Source organism: Theropithecus gelada, chromosome 1 (assembly GCF_003255815.1).
Source record: "Theropithecus gelada isolate Dixy chromosome 1, Tgel_1.0, whole genome shotgun sequence".
Lineage (NCBI taxonomy): Eukaryota > Metazoa > Chordata > Mammalia > Primates > Cercopithecidae > Theropithecus > Theropithecus gelada.
Window position 1 is genome coordinate 59,213,385 of NC_037668.1, and position 19,894 is coordinate 59,233,278.

Genomic DNA, 19,894 nt, shown 5'->3' on the forward strand with positions numbered 1-19,894 from the left:
CCCAAGCCTGGTTTCCTGGACTGTGGGCATCTCTAGTAGAGTGAGTCCCCCGTGCCCAGCATGGTGTCAGGTACACGACAGACTCTCAATAAATGCTCACTATTCACTGGGCTTTAGCCTTGATCCTCCAAGGACTCATGGTGTGACCTCGAGCAACCTCTCCCTTCTGAGCCTCAGATTTCCTTTCTGCACAATGGGAGGAGTGGAACGGAATGTTCTCTAAGGGCCCTTTCTTCCCTCAATTGAACTTGGAAATGAGAGCATGTAAAACACAACTCACCTGTGTGCAAAGCAGACCAGCTAAGAGCAGAACATGCTCAGACATAGAGCTGCCCATAGCATCCATGCATGGCCACCTGGGAGCAAGCCCTTACCTGAACAGCTGCACATGACACTGTCACACAAAAGTGCATGTGACCCTCTGGACATGAATGTGCTGTCCTCCCAATCCCCATCCCCCATGAACCACTGGCTCTGACAGTGAAAAATTCAGCAGCAGTCAGGGATGCCAGTCTGGCAGTGAGTTAATATTCAAGGAATGAGCCTTCTGCAATATGCATGCCCTGAGGCTGGTGTCCTATGGGGCTCTCCCCTTCCCAGGCCTGCACAGGAAAAGCCCTCCCCACCCCACCACAGGCACAGACATAGATAGTCTGCCTGCGGCAGGGTACTGAGAACTAGACCTTCGGCTCTAATTGCTTCCTGGACAGCCCCCTCCCAATGTCTCCTCATTCATTCATTCAGCAATATCTATGCAGTTCCTATCCTGTCCCAGCAACAGTATGAAGGTATGACCCTGTTCTGCCCTCAGGGGCTCACAGTCCGGTGGGGGAGACAGACAATAAATAGGAAACAAGTGATATAAACTCAGATCAGGAGAAATGATACTGTGGAAAGCATTAGGTGATGTGATTTCTAAAACATGACTTGGTGGGGGGAAGGGGTAGTCAAGGAAGGCGTTTCTGAGGAGGTGGCATTGGAGGAGTTATCAAAAGATGAGAGCCAGCAAAGCAGACAGCCAGGGAAGAGACTTTCAAATTGAGGACACAGCAAACACAAAGGCCCTGGGAAGGGAGAAGCCATGAAATGTGTTTGAGGAGCGGAGAGGAGGCCATGGAACTGCTCAGTCAGTGACAGCAAGTGGCAGGACATTCGGACAGGGTAATGGGCAGGGACCAGAGTGTGCCGAGCCTCCTGGGCCACAGTGAGAGACTTTGTTTTCATCAAAGAGCAATGGGAAGCCCCTGGAAACAATATCCATCCCTTCCCCCAGTTCCCCCATCTTGGGAGCCTTCTTAGAGATTATGCCTTCCTCATCTTTACATTGTTGGTGCCCACCCCAAGGCCCAGCATGGGGTTGACATCAGACACCATTTACTGATAAATAAATGACCAAATCAAGTTCTCCTGGCTCAAGGCTTGACTCAGTGGCTCAGAGTAGGTCAACGGGGCCAGATTAAGACATTTACATGCCATCCATTGGGAAAAGTCTGGCACTCCCATATATCATTCATAACAGAAATAATATTAATCCATGGTGCATACTTCTTTACGCACATGCTGGAATGAAAACCACTTCCTTTTGGATTTTCAATTGCAAAATTCTGGATTAGTTCATGAAAGCAGAACTTCTTTTATTTCCGTTTTTTTGGGGGGGGTTTTTTTTTTTCCCCGAGATGGAGTTTCACTCTTGTTGCCCAGGCTAGAGTGCAATGGCACAATCTCAGCTCACTGCAACCTCTGCCTCCCAGGTTCAAGCGATTCTCCTGCCTCAGTCTTCCAAGTAGCTGGGATTACAGGCACCTGCCACCACACCCGGCTAATTTTTGTATTTTTAGTAGAGACAGGGTTTCACCATGTTGGCCAGGCTGGTCTCAAACTCCTGACCTCAGGTGATCCATCCACCTTGGCCTCCCAACGTGCTGGGATTACAGGCGTGAGCCACCGCGCCTGGCCTCAGAATTTCTTTCTGCTTATGTGTGTGTGCATATGTTACTGTCTTGCTGGCATCCCAAACTGAACTCAGTCTGCCCATTGGTCACCCAGTGCTAGATGGCAGGGCTTGCCCAACCATCCCCTCAGTGACATGGTCTTGGCTTGTACACTCTGGATAACGAGGAGAACCAAGGGTGCCGTTGTGGCCCAGGCCTAATTGACAGCAAGCAGCCCTACAGGTAGGAAGAAGGCAGTAGCACTGTCAGCAGGTTTGGGAGCTGCTCGTTGTGAGAACTCGGAAATACCCTCCTTGGACCATCAAGGCTTGCTCCTGCCCATCCCTGACCTTCTAAAAACAGTACAAAGTGACCAAGGTCCAAGAGATCTCTCAGAGAAGGTACCTAAGGCTCAGAGAGGTTACGTTACTTGTCCAAGGTCACTCAGCAAGTTGGAGATGGAGTTGCAGTTGGGACCAAAGCCTGGCCCCCGAAGCAGACTGGAGGCATTCTCTCCCTGGGTGAACCGGGCTGGGGAAGAATGCTGAGGGGCCCTTATCTGGATCCACAGAACTGATAAGAACAAACTGGAAGTTGGACCCAGCCAAGTATTTGAATGGGGACTGCCCTTCCCCCAGCCCCTCTTTTGCTACCCAGCTGAGCTCTAAACCTCTAAGCTCAATGCTCCCTCAGCCTCCTCTCTGGGTCCTAGAGATGACCTCATCTCAGGGCTCCCATGCCACTTCCACAGCATCACACTTACAGAACCGGGCACCTAGGAAGGATCCAGAAGCCGGGTCTCAAGATTTGCTCTCACTTCTCTCCCAGTGGCATATGTGGCAGGTGCTAGCCCTCCTTCACTCAGTCAACCCCCAACCACACCTGCTCTATGTATGGCCCCAGAAGGGAATTAGACTCAATGTGGGGGCCTGGGAGAAAAGTTGACCTCCCCTCCCCACTTCACTGACCTCCCCAGGGATGGCACTTAGGAAACTCAGACAAAGGAGCTCAGTGATTGTTGGGGGATTAGAAGCTGGGTGGTTCAGGGGAGCACCTCCACATCCAGGCCAGTTCTCCCAGGCCAGGTCCAGGCTGAGCTCTGCCTCTACTAGGTTGCACCCCACCCCACCCCCAGTGAGTGGGAAGTGACAAATGAGCCTGAGGAAGGAGGGGGGAGCTGACGATCGATGGCATTAACATGGTGCCCAAATTAAATATTGACTTTCTTGGTTGACTCTAGGGACACTTGGATTGATGGTTGAGGCTTTGTCATGCCACCACAGGGGATGGGGACATAACAGCCTGGAGCAGGTCCATAGGGAAGCTGAGGCCTGGAGAGGAGGGGCTCACCTTTGCTTCTGCCTGCTCAGGAGGAGTAGGGGTGAGGGCTTCAGGGAGCCTGGAGCACAGTGCCTGCGTCTCCACCTTTCCCATGGAGTCCAGAGTCCCATCCTTCCAGAAGGTCTTGGAGTTCAGGCTTTGTTGAGTGTCCCCCCACCCCATTCCCATCTCCAGGAACTGTGGCTAACCTGAAGTGCAACAAATGAGCAGAATCAATCTCTGTGATGATACTCATTACTGGGTCTCAGGACCCGGTCTCCCAAGGTGGTAGGGCTGGTTATTTCTGATCATTATGTAGGATCTTGGGGAAGAGGTAGGGACAGCCTCTCTATTCATGAAAATCTCCCATCATCCTCTCCAGCTAACTCACCTTTAGAGACTACAGTAGGCCCTGAGCTTTCTCTCCCTCTTTACTCTTTTTTTCACCTGTCCTGAACAAAGGGGGTCTCCCTCTTTTCAAAGCTCCACTTTGAGAACTGTCTCTAGTCCCTTGATTTATTGACCTCCCACCCCACTCTACAACCCACCTCAATGCTGGTTCCTCCCATAGTAATGACTCCAGCCCAGCCCCTCATTCTGAGTTCCAGCCCTGTGTGTTCAACTACCTACTTTCTACTTGACATCTCCCCTTGACCATCTCAAAGTTAACATGCCTGCTATGGTTTGAATGTGTCCCCCAAAAAGCATGTGTTGGAAACTTAATCCCCAATGCAACAGTGCTGGGAGATAGGGTCAATGGAGGGGTGTGTTTAGGTCATGAGGGCACCGCCCTCATGAATGGATTAACACTGATTATAAAAGAGCTCGGGTCTTTGAATTCAATCTCTTGCTCTCTCTCTCACCCTTCCGCCTTCTGCCATAAGATGATGTAGCAAAAAAAGACCTTGCCAGATGATGACTCCACAACCTTGGACTTCCCAGCCTCCAGAACTGCAAGAAATAAATCTCTGTTCTTTATAAATGACCCAGTCTCAGGTATTGTTATAGCAGCACAAAATAGACTAAGACAATGCCCAAGGACAAATTCATGACCGTCTCCCCCAAAGCTGGTCCTCTTCCTGTACCCCTATGCCAATGACCCGGTTATCCATCCAGGTGTGTAAGACAGAAGCCCAGGTGTCATCCTCTGATACCCAATCCACACCAGGTGCTGAGTGCTGACAATTCTACCCACTACATATATAGAAATTCCATTCCTCCTCCACAACACCCTCTAAAGTCTCCTTAATGCAGATCATCTCCTTGCTGGTCTCTCTCTATCCACCCTCACTCTTCAGTGTCCCTGCCCCCACCAATCCATTTTCCATCTACTCAAGAGAAATTGTGTTGATATAGAAATCTGATCATGCCAGTCCCCTGCTCAACACTCTTCCATAGCTTCCCACTCTCCTTAAGGGCCAAAACCCCCAATGGAGTCTCCTCTGCCTTGGACACTTAGCATGTATTTTCAGGGCCTGAGAGTGTGGAAGTCTTCCTGGAGTAGGTGGCCTTGGAGGAGTGGAGGGAGGAATATGGTGGGTACTGGGGACTGGATTAGAAAAGCCCCAACTGGGCGACCCCATGAGGTTCCAGGGTGGGCATGAGGAAGCCTAAAGGGAAATGAGTCCTGAGAAGCAGAAGTCAGCAGCATCCCGCACCCAGGTCCTCCCTCAGGCCACCTAATTTCCTTTAAACTGGCACCTAATGGAAGTGATTTAAGCCCAATTGAGTTTTAATGTGTCTGTTCTAGTCTAGCCTCAACTTGCTTCCCTTCTCGCAGAGTCTGTGGCTGCAGGGGTAAGGGTAAGGGTGAGGGTGAGGGTGAGGGTGCACCCTTCCCCCAGAGCTGCTGAGGGAGGCCTGATACCAGTCCACAGGTCTCCTCAGGACCTTCCCCTACTTCCCCAACACCTCCTCCCTGCCCACCGGTATCCCCAGGATATGTGGAGTCCAGGAACCCTGGCTTTGGACCTCCCTTGTGCGGGCACTGTGCTGGCAACTTTCCCTCCTTCGCCTCCTCAAGCCCTCTCCATGGCCCCATAAGGCAGGCTGTGGGGAAGTACCTCCTTTTCACAGAGGGCACTGAGTTCACTTGCTCAAGGTCACTGCCTTTGTTCTTCCTAGAGCTGTGCTGTCCAACATGGTAGCCTCATGGGAGTACTAAGCAGTCAGAAGGTGGTGAGACTGACTTGAGGTGCACTGTATGCATTAAACACACGAGATTTCCAAGACTTCGTATAAAAAAGAATGTTAAATATATCTCAGTCATTTTTTATATTGATTATATGTTGAAATGATCTTTTTTAATATATAGAATGTAATATATTAAAATGAATTTCACCTTTTTAAACTTTTAAATGGTTACTAGAAAATTCTAAATTACATATGTCGTTTACATTGTATTTTTATTGGACATCTCGCAGGGTCTTTTCTCATGAAGGTAGGGACGGTTTGCTCACCCTTGACCCTGCCAGTCAGGAAAGCAAGGAAAGGCTGCAGCTGAGCTTGTGTGGGCCTCTCAGTCTTGTCTCCTCATCCTTTGGGAGAAGACACGTCCCTTTCAGCACCCTGGACAGCATCCAGGGCTGGCTTCCCACTTGGGGTTGAGGAAGGAATAACTGTGGGAGGAGTAGATTAACACCTACAAAATGCTTCCCATGAATCATCTTAAGTCATGCTCCGGATATCCAGTGAGGAAGACTGGGTAGGGATTGTCATTATCCCAATTTTGCAGACGAGGAAATCAATGCTCAGGAAGATTTGTGTATTCCACCCTTCACCCACTAAAGATCCACTGATGCCTGCTTCATGTGGGCCTCTGAGTGCATAAACTGCAGTAAGGTCAACACAGATGACAGCAGTTCTGTGTGATCAGTGCAGTAGTGACAGTGCTGCCAAGGCCTGTGGGGGCCTAGAGAGTGCTGATTGCTGGGCCAGGCAGTTCACAGACAGCATCACACAGCGGGCTACTTGGGCTGGGTCTGGAAGGCTGAAGGAGAGTTTTCCCTCTGTGAGAAGGAGGGAGTTTCAGGCAGAAGGAATGGTACATGCATAGGCATGGAGGTCAGAGAGATGGGCCAGAGGAGGGAGGCAAGGGCCACATTGCCAAGGGCCTTGAACTCTAGGCTAATTCCAGGATCCACAGAAGGCGTCTGAGCAGTGGCCTGGCCAGATCTGCATTTTGGAAAGATCACTTGGGCCACGTGGATGAAGGGCTGGAGACTGGAGGCAGAGAAAATGAGGGCAATGATGTGAGAAATTTGAGTCCAGAAAAGAAATGACAGGTTGTTAGATATTAGCTCAAATGGAAGGGATATTGGACCAACTCATTTTGCAGATAGGGAAACCCAAGTCAGACAGGATCCAGTGGCCTGTCCAAGGTCACACAGCAAGTCAGTGCCTGGGGGAGCAGGGACTGAGGGCTAGGAAGGGACAAAGCCCCCAACCCAGGAATGCTAAGTGGCTGGTCCCAAAACCAGCAGAGGCCTCTGCTGGCAGCTGTGGTTTGTGTTGGAGCAGAATCAACAAGGTAAATACTAAACTTCCTCTTCAACCAGATGCAAAGCAGGAATGGACAGGAGGGCAGGGATGTGCACATTGCACCTCAGCCCCAGAGGGCCCCAGAGGTGGTGACCAGCGGAGCCCAAGACCACGAAGGAGGGAGGTGAGAGCACAGGACAAGGCACTAAGAGGGCCTTTAGGTGATGGTCAGAGGAAGGAATGGCCCAGGATGTGGAGCAGGGTCTGCTGGTACACGGTCCGGGATGGGGGCTTTGTTTGTGCAAACCCCCTTCTACAAACAGGCCCCCCCTTTCTCCCCCCTCCCTCTCCCCCAAGGTTCCTGATGGGACCGCCAATCACAGTGCCCCAGCCTCCTGCCTGGGGCCAGCCCGAGCTCTTCCTTCCTTGAGGGTTTTCTAATTGGGATTCAAGAGAGAAAGTTCCTTCCCCTCTAGGGGCAATGCTGAGTGATGGAGCTGGGAGGAGGAAGCCTGGCGGGCCCTGGGGGAAGAGGCTTTAAGGAATGAAGCTGACACACATTCCAGAGAATGCCAGGAAAGGATGAAACATGTGGTGGCACTCCTGATCCCAGGTCCTATCACCAAGGCCGGCCGCACTTGCCCACTGCTGTCCTTGCCACAGCATGCTCCTGCATGAACAAAGCTCCCAGGTGCCTAAGCTGGCTGGTATCAGATTCTGCCACTCCCAGCCACAAGTCCCAGTCACAAGCTGTGGGAACTTGGGAAAGTCATGTCCCCTCTCTGAGCCTCGATTTACTCATCTCTAAAATGGGGCAGTCACAATACCTACCTTGAAGAATCAAATGAGGTAGTGCTTGAGTGAGCTCTGTGTACACTTAAGTGCTGGGGCTGCCCGAAGGGAGGGAGGCAGAGGAGTGACTCGCAGGAGCTCCGAGGGTCTAGGAGCACAGTCCTGAGTGGACTCTGCCTGCACAGCTCCTCTGACCAGGTCTCACAGCAGGCAGGATTGGAATGAGACTGAGAGCAAGCCTGTGCCATCAAGGCCTGCAAAACTCTGAAGAGGCCTCCACCCCTCCTCCAGCCCCCCTGGGCAGGCCAGTATCTGTGATACCCCCTACCCCAGCAGCCAGTCACTTCTGTCACTCCCACCCAGGCTGCCGCAGCACCTAGCCCTCCCTCAGCTCTCCAGGGACCTGTGTCTGTGTCTCTGAGTCCGTGGGAAAGGGCCCAGAGGCGCCCATGTTGCTAAATGACCAGGCAAGCAAGGACCTTTGACTCTGTTAACTGTGCCTCCGCTCCATCTGCTGCCTGACTCGAGAAGATGTTCCCACATGTCATCCTGTGCCCCCTCTTTCCGGGGGCCTGAGAACTGAGCAAGGATCTGCTCACTCAGGCATGTAACGAATGCAACTCAGCACAAGCCTCCTGCCCCCGGCACCAAGCCAGCCTGGCTCCCGCACCCTACCCCACCCTAGCCCTGGCCTGGCCCAACACCTGCAGCTCCACCACAACCCAGCGCCTGAGGCCCCCCTTGCAGCCACGGTCAAGTTCCAGGAAGCTGAGCTGAAGCCCCACCTCCACCAAGCATGGGTTTGAAGTCCCAGCTCTGCCTGACTGTGGCCTTGAGCAGGGCACTTCCCATCTCTGGCCTCATTTTCCTATCCACAAAATGGGCCAACAACAGGGTTGTTATGAGGGGCCAGGGGACGTGTGTGAAGCTCCTAGCTTAGAGCACTGCATGAGACTGGTGCCATGTGGTAACAGCTAATCCTTCAAGAGCTTATCCTGTCCCAGGTATTTGCTGAGCACGTTATACATAGGAATTTGTTTCATCCCCGTAACAACCCTGTGAGGTGGGCATTGTTACCATCCCCACTTCACAGATGTGGAACCGAGGTCACTAAGCTCTGTCTTGGCTCTAGCCCAGGCAGTCTGGCCTCTGAGCCCCAGTGAATGGCAGCCATGACCATCACAGCCACCAGGGAAGGCCAGCCATAAGAGGTCCTCTCCCACACTCCCAATCTGCTTTCCCCAACCCAGATCGGGGAAAGGATGAGTCACCCAGAGAGTCAGGGACAAAGATGGGGTCAGAGCCTAGGCCGCCCCCTCCCAGGCAGGGCTGGCCCAACCCCATCACATAATCTGATGAGATCAAGTGAGTTCAACCCAGGAGACAGGAACAAAGTCAGGGTCCCAGAGCTGGGCCTTTACCTGAGGGAAGCAAACAGCTCAGCAGCAAAATCCACAGAGTGAAGTTTATTCCCAACAAAGTTCCCCTCCCCCCTCCCCAGCCCGGGACAGGGACGGACAGGCTGGGCTGAAGATGGGGTTCCAGTGGCTGAGGGGCCTCTGAGAAACAAGGAAGGGCCCTGGGCCCCTAGGCCAAGCCGTGTCTGGCTCCCCAAGCCTGGCTGAGTCCACGGCGCCTCCCTGCCCAGCCCTCGGGAGAGGGGAGAGGGTGCTGGCTCCTGGGTAGTTCCAAAGTGGAGTGTGAAAATAGAGAGATATATATATTTATATGCAGTGGGCAGTCCAGCGTGGCACTCACACCTCTGTCTGGAAGTCACCATCCGGTGGTTCTGTGGGCTCCCAGGCTGCTGTCCGATGCAGAGTCAGCCGTTCTCGGGGCTTGGGGGGCAGCGAGCCCAGTGTCATAGATTTGAAGGTGCTCCAGCTCTGATGGCGCCGATGTTGGGACAAGCTGGGGCGCTCCCCGGGGCTGGGCTTATCCTGTGGAGGGAGCGGGAGGGGCCGTGGAGATGGTCCAGTATCCTCACCCATTGTACAGAAGAACAAACTGAGGAGGCCCAGAGAGGGCTGGTAATGCCCAAAATTATGGAGCAATCAGGTGTCAAAGCAGAGTTCAAATACAGACCTGCCTGGTTCCAGGGTGGGGCTCCTGACCCCTGCCTGTTCTCAGTGGCCCCCAGGACATGTCTCCTGCTGACCACTCTCCCTCCCAATCCTGGAGGACCTCCACCCCTGTTCGCCATCTGCGGCACCTTCCCCACCCCCAGACGGCCCCAGACTGTTGCCCATGCCATGGGGGAGGCCCTTGGTGAGACAGGCTGGGGTTGCCTGGGAGGGGCAGGAGGGCAGGGAGGGCACGGGTCCCTCAGGCCCACCTCACCACACCCAGCCCGGGGGGACTCACGGTGCACACGCTCCGCTCGGCCGCCCCACCCGAGGACACACTCCACCGCTTCTCCCTCTGCAACGGGGGCCACCGGTCAGGCTCCAACCCCAGGGGCTGCTGCACCAGGTCAGGCCCTGAGCTTCGGGGCAGGGGCAGCCATGGGAGGAGCCCTCACCTTGGCCGTGGACTGGCTGCGGTAGCGGTCAAAAGTGTGGAACTTCTGGTTGAGCTCGTGGTAGAGTTCTGAATGCCGTTTCCGGGTGTGCATCACCTTCTAGGGGCCACAGGGCATCAGAGGGTTGCTCCCTGAGGCAGAACCATGATCCCCCCTACCCAGGGCACTCAGCACCCCGGGCCCCCCACATCCCTCCCTGCTGCCAGCCCCTCTGGGACAAGCCCTGGTTCTCTTCACGTCGGTGCTATGGGCTTGGGCAGGGAGGGAATCATGGGAAGATCCCACAGAACCCACAGGCTTGGGCTCCTGGGGTCAGGCTCTGCAACAGAGCTTGGACTACTTTTAGGAGTGGGCCCTCCAGGGACAGACACCGCAGCCAGATGTCCCACCGCCCAGCACACACACGGCCCTTACCTCAAAGTCCAGGTCTGAATACCGTAATTTCTTTCGCTGGGAAGGAGCAACAAGGAGGCGGTGGAGGAGAAGAAAGCTTTTTACCACATGCAGGGGCTTTAGAGACAGGAAGCCTGGCACCCCAGGGGTCTGCCCGCTGCAACTCCCCCAGCCCAGGCCCAGAAGTTAGGGACCCTCATGGGGCAGCTTTTTAGGCCTCACTGAACATACACAGACACACATACACGGGTCAAATGGCATGGTGCGAACTTCCAACATGGCAGGCTGCGATGCCCACATGGAATCAGAGCCGATGCTCATTCTCTGTGCCCTAGAGCCCACCCTGCATCCTTCCCCATCTTGCCCCATTCTCTCTGCCAGCCATAGCTACCCCTCCCCTTGGAATCTTCCACTTGTCCTGCAAACACAGGGATTCAGGCTTTCAGAAACCTTCCTTTGACCTCACACTGCCCCTTTTCCTGCCAAACCAGGCACTGCCTCCCTGGCCTCTCTGCTCCCTCATGCCTCTCCTGGCTCTCCTTGCCCCAGACCACTTTCAAGGCCCCAGTAAGCTGTACCGCACCCAGTGCTACTCAAGAAAGAGGCCTGAGAGTCTTAAAATGTTGGCACAGGAAGACCCATGAAGCCAAGGCCAACTTTCCCAGGTTACAGATGGGGAAACTGAGACCCAGGGAGGTGAAGGGAATCACTCCCAGGCCTTCGAAGGTGGTACTAGGACCACCATCTGGATCTCCCAGGCCTGTGGACGTGCTGACCACCATGGGCCCATGGCACCCACTCTCCTGGTTTTCCTCTCCTCTCCCTACCTGCTTTCTCCCCGCTGCTCACCCTGGCTTCTCTAATACTAGGCACTCACGCTCTGCCCTGGCACCTTATCTTGCCTTTACCACACATCATCCTGTGTATCCTCCTCATCCTGGCCGCATCTCTCTTTCTGGGGGCAACAGGGCACCTCTCCCTGTCTGACGCCCCACACGCACTGCACGTGCAGCTCACACCAATAGAATGCACTTGTAATTCCCTGCCCAAACCTGCTCCTCCGCGCATCACAGTTGCCCACGCCAGAATTCTGGATGTCATCCTTGACCCCTCAAAGTGCTGCTGCATTTACTGCTGCCTCCCACACAAGGAGCCTGACGTCCGCCCTCATCAGTGGCCAGCAGGCAGGTGTCCACAGAACAAAACCCGCCATGACGCCAAGCGCGCCCTTCTCCGACGCTGGTGTTGTGTTTTGTCTTTGTTACGCCTTCCTGTTTTTGCCATCTGTGGCAGGAGCAGGCACCAAATGTTCCAGAAACATTTGGGGAGAAAAACCAAACTTGCGAGCCCCCTAGCTACTAACTTAATTTTCACTGTGTGGAGGATGGGGAGTGGGTTTCTGAGGCCGAGCAGGAACAGTCAATTGTGGCTAAGCCATGACTCTGGCCTCTTTCCTTAACCACACCCACTTCATGACTCCAATAAAGTTGTAGAATGTTCTAGAGTTCCACAGCAGGTCACTACTGTCTGTCTGTTCCCAGGGATCCTCTGCAGGGAGCAGACCTGAGGAGGCCAGCGGAAGGTGGAGCATTCACAGAACACACACAGGCAGGGACCCAGAGGGGTTTGCTTTTCCCAGGAAGAGATGGTCAGTTATCACAGGCCTGTGGGCGGCGCCTGCAGCTGATTTCAGGGACGCTAACAGCAGCAATCCCCAATTATCTAGCACTTTCTACTTGCTCCACACGAAGATAAATGCTTTGCATCACTCAATCCTCAAAACTACTCTACGAAGAGACTGCTACATTATCCCCACTTTGCACACAAGAAAACTAAGGCTCACTGATCTCACTGCCAATCACAGAGTCCAGACTGGAACTCAGACCTGCGTGATGCGGAAGCCCAGGCCCACACCCTATGATGTGGCTTCCCCAACAGCATAGCACACTGCCTGAGCCACAGTCTCCTGAAATGAGGACTCATCCCAACCAGTCACCCCAAAGTAGGCCGTAAAGCAAGTACGAACGAGTCGAGAAGCGCACTTCCAGTGCATGAAGTCCCAGCGTGTCTGAGAGATTCACAGACCCCACAGAGCTGCCATGAGCAGAAACAGAGGGAGAAATGCTCCGTGTACCCACCCCCAGTGACTTTTACAAAAGGCTGCTCTGGGGAGGTTGAGGCTGTCCCTTCCTGGCTGCAGCCTGTGATTGACACACAGTCTCTGACCCAGAGTCTCAGACACACACCCCATTCCCTACAGCCCCTCACCTCCAGGGAGCCCATCTTCATGGTAGAGCCAGGCACGGTGCGAGGCATGGTCCGGCTGCGCTCCCCTGGCTCGGGCACTTGGCGGGCGCTGGGTGTCGGTGGTGGCGGTTGGAAGGTCATTCCATAGGGATTCTGGAGAGACCCATAGGCAGGGCCCAGCCCCAGGCCCGAGTGGTCCACGGACAGGAAGCTGGGGTAGCCTTCAGTGTGGGCCACTGTCTTGGCAGCCCGCCGGGGGGTCCCCTCCGGCCGAGCCCTGGGGGCATCCTCGCCGCCTCCACCCCCACCGCCAGGCTGCAGGCTCAAAGTCCGCCGAGGCAGCACCATGTAGTCCCCCTCAGAGCCCGGCTCAGTGGGCCGCAGCCATGTGAGGTCCAGCTGCCGCAGGCCGCCCTCCCCACACATGTACACAGGGTTGGCCTCCTGCGGGGGCGGCGGCTCCCCCAGCCCTGGTGAGGCTGCCATGGGCACCAGGATATTCCCAGGCAGTGGTGAGAAGCTGAGGCTGCCCTCAGGGCCCACGAGGCAGGACTTGGGCTCCTCATCCTCATCCAGGGACAGGCGGGATAGTGTGCCCGTGATGGTGGACGGGTTGCAAGTGTTGACCTCCTTGAACAGAACTGGGGGCAGGAGTGGGAGGGAGGGGGTGAGTCCTGAGGAGAAGGAACCTCCAGATGTCCTTGCCCAGGCTGGGGAGGTACCAAGCCTCTGCGCTTGGACAGGAAAGGAAACTGGGTTCTGGAGAGATGGCTGGGTGGTTGGTAATCTCTCACATACAAGAGGGGTTAAGAAGACAATGGCCCCAAAGTCCCCACAGTGAGACAGGGCAAAAAACAAAGGCAAGGCCCAGCTCCCAATGTCCTGGTGCAGGTCCCGACTTTGACCCCATAGCCCCAGGGCTGTCAAAGGGCTTTGTCTTCCCACCTCCCTGTGCAGCAGTTCCCCAGGAGACAGAAATGGAAAGCGATTCTGGTAAGAATCTGGAAATCATATAATAACGTAACACTCTGTACCGGGGTCCTGCTAAGGACTCGATGTTCCGTGATTCAGGCATGCCCCTGAGCCTCCAACCTGCCCTGGGAGGACAGTATTCTCTCCTTTACAGGTGTGTTCACTGAGGCTGAGAGATGCAGTTTGTTTGCCCAGGGTCATACAGAAAGGGACATTCGCAGCCTTGTATCCAACTCAGGGCTGTCTAACTTCGAAGCTGGACTCCAGCAGCCAGAACTCCATCAGGGCCTCCCATGATGGGGCTCGGGGCCTCCCATTCTCCAACCCCAGGGCCATTCTCAGCTCTGTCACGGCACACTCACCTGTTTGACAAGCCAGATCCACATCCTTTTCAAAGTCTGACTATAGGCGGAAAGGGAGGGGCAGGTGGGCAGAGGGAGGATTAATGTAACAGGGTGGGAGGAGGCTCAGGCTCTCCCCAGCCAGCTTTGCCCAGTCTGCCTGCCTGAGGGTTGCCCATGGCCCAGTCCACAGCCCAGCAGAGCCCAGGCATGGTCTACCCCAGCCCTACCTGATGGCTGGGAAAACTGAATGGGGGAAGGATTTCCCAATGCCACCCATGCATTAGTGGCTGAGCCTGAATCAAACCCAATCCCTATCCCAACCCTGCCATGGATGGGGAAGGTAAATGGTCTAGGGCAGGAAGACTGGGGTGTGGGGTGCCCAGAATCTGCCCAGGCCCTGCCCAGGCCCCTAACTCACCAGGATCTGCAGCTGCCCGTTCTTACATGAGTCAGGGGAGTCTTCGCTCTCATCAGCCCGGCACACCCCCATCTGGCACTTCACCACATCCTGGACCTGGGGACAGAGGGCGCCTGCTAGGCCTGCGGCCACTGCAGGGCCCCCGACCACAGCTGGCTGTGCTTCCCACCCCAGATGCCCAGGCAAGTGTGGAAAGCAGGCAACACATCCAGCCTTGGGGAAGGTGATGACACCTGGGTGGGGTGCAAGGGGAGGAGGAGACCCAGGATGCCAAGGATAAGCATAGGGGACAGTTGTGGGTACCCCGGGCTATCAGCTTCCACACTAAGGGCTGCCCAGATGGGGCCTGGAACACCCTGGTCAGGGCCTTGACCCTCCCGGTCTGCACAGTGGGGAAGAAGCCAGGGGCCTGGCAGGTGTGGTGGGTACACAGGGGCGGGAGAGGCCCAGCCCCACCTCTCGGCGCAGGAAGCAGTGCACAGCAGTGATGACAAAGCCCTGCGCAGAGTTGAAGACAGCAAAGAGGGCCTGGAAGAGGACGGAACGGCGGTCTGTCATAGCCAGGACGGCAGACATCCAGGTGAGCGCCAGCAGGGGCAGCACCACGCAGGAGCTCCAGAGTGAGGCCCTGAGGGGACAGTGGCAGAGCCCATCAGAGTGATACTCCAGGGGACAGGATGGCTTGAGCCTAGGCCTCCACTCAGCTGGAGCCCTTCAGCTGCCCAAGACTGGGAGGGCCCCAAACCCCAGGGCCTCAGTAATGTCCCCAAGCAGAGAGGGGCTGAGGAGCCGGAGCCAGAGAAACAGAACAGAGACCGAAAGCAGCGAACTACAGGGTCAGAGCAGGGACCAGGAAGGTGGGGAGGGACACACAGACACAGTGGGACCGAGCCACAGACAGTGGAAAGGGACGGGGAGAAAGAAGAGGAGGTAGACAGAAGCAGATGCTGTTTCAGCCCCAACTTGCACAGAATCACCTGAGAAGCTTTTTTAAAATGCAAAGGGCCTGGATGGCATCCCCAGAGCCTAAATGGGTAGGCTAGGGAGGAGGACTGGAAGAGGGACAAAAAGACAATAACCAGTGAGAGAACGCATGCGACAGAGACACCCAGACAGAAAGATTAAAGAGGCAGAGCACGCCGGGGACATCCAGAGCATGAATCCTCAGGGAGAAGACCGGGGGCCAGGACCAGTGAAGCAGAACTCCCCACACACACAGAGAAGGTGCCAGGCTCCCAGGGACTGCTCAGAGCCTTGGGCAGAAGGATCAGAGCTGGGGCTGAAAGCTGGGGTTGGGGCCTCCCTGCCAGGGGAAGGCAGAAAAAAAGCAGATGGGGCCTGGCGTCCGAGCCATTCCTACCCCTCCCTAACCTGCTACAGCACATGAGGGACAGCGGGGCCACCATACCCTCCCGGGCCAGGTGCCACACTCAGCCCACTCTCCTTTGCAAACACCCCCAGTGGGAGAGTCAGGCACAGCTCTGGGCAAGGCGGAGGGTGGCACCATTCCACAGAGACAGCCGGGGGAGGCCAAGGCAGAGAGATGGGCAGGGGGCCAAGACCTGCCCTAGGAAGAGCAGTTCAGGGCTGTTCAGCCTGGCAGGGGGCGGGCACAATGGGCTCTGAAGCCCCTGGAGGTGGAGCCAAGACCAAGAGAGGGTCTAATCACAGTAATAAGAGCTACGCTGATTAACCACCAATTCTCTACCAGGCCCTACACTGAACACTTTACATATATTACTTCAAATCGTGATCAAAATAACTCCAATTAACAGGCATGGGATTATTATCCCAATTTATAGATGAGGAAACTGGAGTGTGCCCAGCTGGGCAGGGAGAAGCACAGTTGGGATACAAACACAGCTTGACCGACTCCAAAGCCCAAGCATTGAAACAGCTAGTGCAGACAGGGTGAGGGAGGCAGACGGCAGCCCAAGACAGAGGGAGCTTCGCAGTGACGGTGCCAGCCGCCTCCAGAGGCTCTGAGCTCCCTGACCCTGCAGGTGTGCAAGATAAAGCTGGACCTCACTAAGCAGGGAGGCTCGGATGGATTTCAGGCCCTGGGTGGGAGGCTGGGCCTACGGTCTTTGTGGATTCGTCTCACCCTCGCATAACTGGGATTTTAAGATTCTCAGATGCTAGGGCGGGGGTCTCAGTGAATTAATTCTCTACCTCCATGATTCTCTGTCTCCAATTGAGGGTGAGATTCAATGCCTCTGAAATGCTAAGTCTCAGATTCTATGACAGATGATAAGACTCAATGATTCACTCATTCTAACATGCTTAGCTTCTGATTGTCTTATTCTAAGATTCTATCATTCTAATTCTAAGGTTCTATAGCTCAAAAATTCTAAGGCTTAAGATTGTCTGAGTCTCTGTAGGTTGGGGGTGTGGGGCTGTGCAGGATAGAACATTAGCTGGGAGTGAGGGCAGGGGCGGGATCCAAGGGTGGGCGAAGGAACTGGGCACCTATGGGAAGCACAGACATCCACTCCTCATCGCCTTGGCCACCTCTTGCCGAGCCCTTGAGAGTGTGTGGCGGCTGGCAGGAAAGGGTAAGCTTTCCAGGGCACTGGGCTGATATCCCTCCTCCTCCCCCCACCATGGGCACTGCCCCCCCAATTCCTTTGCCCCACCCACCCCCACCGCCCCCCAGGGGGCACGACTAACATGGCGTTCCTGGCCGAGGCTGAGCTGAGCAGGGGGCTGGGGACCGCTCCACACGCTGAGCAGGGGAGGAGCAGGCTGGCCCAGGGGCACCGCTCCGACCTCGGGGGCGGCACAGACATGGGAGAAGGAGGGGAAACACATGGGAAGCCGGGAGATGGGGCAGAGTGAGCCCCGAGTGGGGTGGGAGGGGAGGGCAGACGAGAGAGAAAGAGCTGGGTTAGGGTGGGTGAGGGGCTGCGGCTGAGCACTCCAGGTGCCCACCTTGCCTGCAACCTTGATGCAACCAAGGTTGGGGAGCCCGGGTCGCATCATCGAGCCCTGAGTCTCCAAGAGCACCCATGTCCCTCCCTCCCTGCACCATTTCCAGAAAGGCCAAGTCTCAGAGGCCCTCCCCTTACCCGGCCCTCTGCTTCTTGGATTTGTCGGAGATGCCATCACGTGCCATGAGCTTGTTGAAGACGATGATTCCGATGAGCATGTTCACCTGGGGGCCCAGTGGAGTGGAGTGGGGGAGACAGGATCACCAGGTGCCCTCCTGGCAGGGAAATTCCCGCATGGGAGCTGGAGTGCAGGGAGGAGGTAGAGGGAGAAACAGGATGACCCTCTGGGGCCACGCCCCTTCCAGGATGCTGAACGGGCACGTACCAGGACAATGACGGCTGCAGGGCCCACAAAGGCGTAGAGCAGGCCGCCCTCCAGGGAGAGCCAGCAGCTGGGGTGGGGGAGAAGAAGGGTGTCAGACACCCGGCAGCCTCCCTCCCCACCCTCAAACACCACCCCTCAGTCCTCCCAGGCTGCCATGCCCGCATGGCCAGTGCAGTCTGAGCCCCACACAGTGAGAGTGATCCACTGGCTCCTGCTGAGCCTCGGTTTCCCCTCCAACAAAGGTCCAGAACATTAGGCTCATCCCCCAGGGCTCCCATGGGGATGACACAAGGCTGACTCCTGAGCTAAACAGTCCCTTAGGGATTACCCAGTCCCAGCACATTCCCTCAGTCAGGGAAACTGAGGCTCAGAAATGGGGAGGAACTTGCCCAAAGACCCACAACAGGCATGGGCCAGGATTTCAGCTGGCCGCCCAGTCCCGTTCCCTAACAGATCCACTAACCCCTACCACCCACCACGGGAGGCCCACGTACTAGCTGGATGTACCGTATCCTTTGGTTCGGGTAAAGCCAACAGACACGGCCACCACCAGGGCAGGCAGACCTGGGGGAGTGGGGGCGCCAGAGTGAGACGGCTGCTGGTCTTCAGGGACCCCTTGTTCTCCCAGACTCCCAGCCCAGCTGACCCCTGTGCCCAGAGAGCTGGGCCAGGGCCAAAGCTGAACCTCTCTGGCTGCCCCTGCCCACCAAGGCCCAGCAGCAGAGTCCAGCACTGGCCCTGCTCACCCCAGCCCAGGCAGAGGAAGCGCTTGCGAACGAGGCGGGTGCGCATCCGCCCAATGACAGCCAGGTAGGACTGCCAGGCCTCGGTAAGCACCCAGCAAAAGGAGGAGAGAAAGAAGAAGTGCAGGAAGGCAGCCGTCATGGTGCACACGCCCTGCAGGGAGAGGGAATGGGAGGGAGTGGCCCTGAGCAGCCGCCAGGGCAGGAGGCGCCGGGCTTCCCACGCCCGCTGCTGGGCGCTGCCACAGCCGCCCACCTGAGCCCCGCCCCCCACAGAGCCCTGCCAGGCTCCCCCGCCTTCCTGCACCCACACACAGCACGACACGGGCCTGGTGACACACACACAGCACTCGGCATCTAGGGAGGCGGGTGGGCAGGCCGCCCACGCACAGACGCGGCTGGCAGGGAGGGGGACAGACATGAGCACCTGCCACATCACAGCCGGGCAGGCCCCGTGCCTGGCGCTGTGCAGAGAAGGCCAAGGGGGCATAGGGAACAGTCTGCACAGGTCATCCACAGGTAGGTGGCAAAGGAGGCCTCACTCGGGCTCCCACACGCTCACAGACACGAGGAGGCCCAATGCCACCTGCCCAAAACACACCCGGCGCTCAGCTCACACACACATTTGCTGATGTTCACAGACGTTCCTCACTTGAGTACACACCCCCTCTCCAACGTCTTCACATGCGGTCTCACACACTATTTCATACACACTCTAATCTCAGCATGGGGCACGCACACGCCACCACTGATGGACATACAAGCAAACACACACACTGCGCTCTCCACCCTCACCCCTCCACCCTCCACCCCGCTCACACCCTGGCAGCCCTGGAAGCCTGCACCTGCCTTGCTCAGCACCCGGGACTGGCCCACGAGGATCAGGATGTTGGATGCCAAGATGGAGAGGCAAAAGTTCAGCAAGATGATGGAGCGCTCAGATTTTATGAACCTGCCGGGGCACAGCAGGCAGAGACAGAGGCGCTGGCTGCCCTACCCGACCTGGTGTGGCTGGCCACCTCCTGCGCCCCTCCCCCCTCACCAGCCACCAGAGCCAGGTGTCAGACCTACCTCCAAAAGGCGGCATAGATGGCGAGCAGAGTGAGCAGTGCCATGCACGACACCGCACAGCCGATCACCAGGGGGACCGAGGGGGAGCCCGCCAGCTCCAGGGTCTGGAGAAGATGGGCAGACGGTCAGATGGGCAGACGGTCAGATGGGTAGATGGTCAGATGGGTTGCTGGGAGAGGGGAGCTGCAGGGGTGCCCCGTTCCTTCATCTACCACAGACTGGCATACCCATAGGCAGAAGGGCAACACCTTCTAGATGTTGTACTCATGCATGCACAGAACAGACCCAGGTATCCATGTGGACACATATTTACGCTCAGTCACCTGCACTCTTCCACACACCCAGAC

At 56.2% G+C, this 19,894-nt stretch overlaps 1 protein-coding gene across 3 annotated transcripts in view; it reads right to left on the bottom strand.

The window, feature by feature from the left end:
• Positions 1-8,962: 8,962 nt before the first annotated feature.
• Positions 8,963-19,894, bottom strand: part of ADGRB2 (adhesion G protein-coupled receptor B2) — a 37,524-nt gene continuing 26,592 nt past the window's right edge. Inside the window, exons 19-33 of one of the 3 annotated variants that reach the window (XM_025387259.1) lie at positions 19,548-19,651; positions 19,326-19,428; positions 18,480-18,630; positions 18,228-18,297; positions 17,734-17,800; positions 17,487-17,572; positions 17,089-17,187; positions 14,875-15,046; positions 14,419-14,514; positions 14,019-14,058; positions 12,706-13,325; positions 10,459-10,494; positions 10,045-10,140; positions 9,888-9,944; positions 8,963-9,463 (exon numbers count right to left, since the gene is read on the bottom strand). In XM_025387259.1, coding sequence (XP_025243044.1) covers positions 9,278-9,463; positions 9,888-9,944; positions 10,045-10,140; positions 10,459-10,494; positions 12,706-13,325; positions 14,019-14,058; positions 14,419-14,514; positions 14,875-15,046; positions 17,089-17,187; positions 17,487-17,572; positions 17,734-17,800; positions 18,228-18,297; positions 18,480-18,630; positions 19,326-19,428; positions 19,548-19,651 — 1,983 coding nt within the window. In that variant the 3' untranslated portion in view covers positions 8,963-9,277. Of the gene's footprint in view, positions 9,464-9,887; positions 9,945-10,044; positions 10,144-10,458; positions 10,495-12,705; positions 13,326-14,018; positions 14,059-14,418; positions 14,515-14,874; positions 15,047-17,088; positions 17,188-17,486; positions 17,573-17,733; positions 17,801-18,227; positions 18,298-18,479; positions 18,631-19,325; positions 19,429-19,547; positions 19,652-19,894 lie in introns of all 3 variants that reach the window. The other 2 variants (XM_025387249.1, XM_025387266.1) reach the window with 2 other exon arrangements.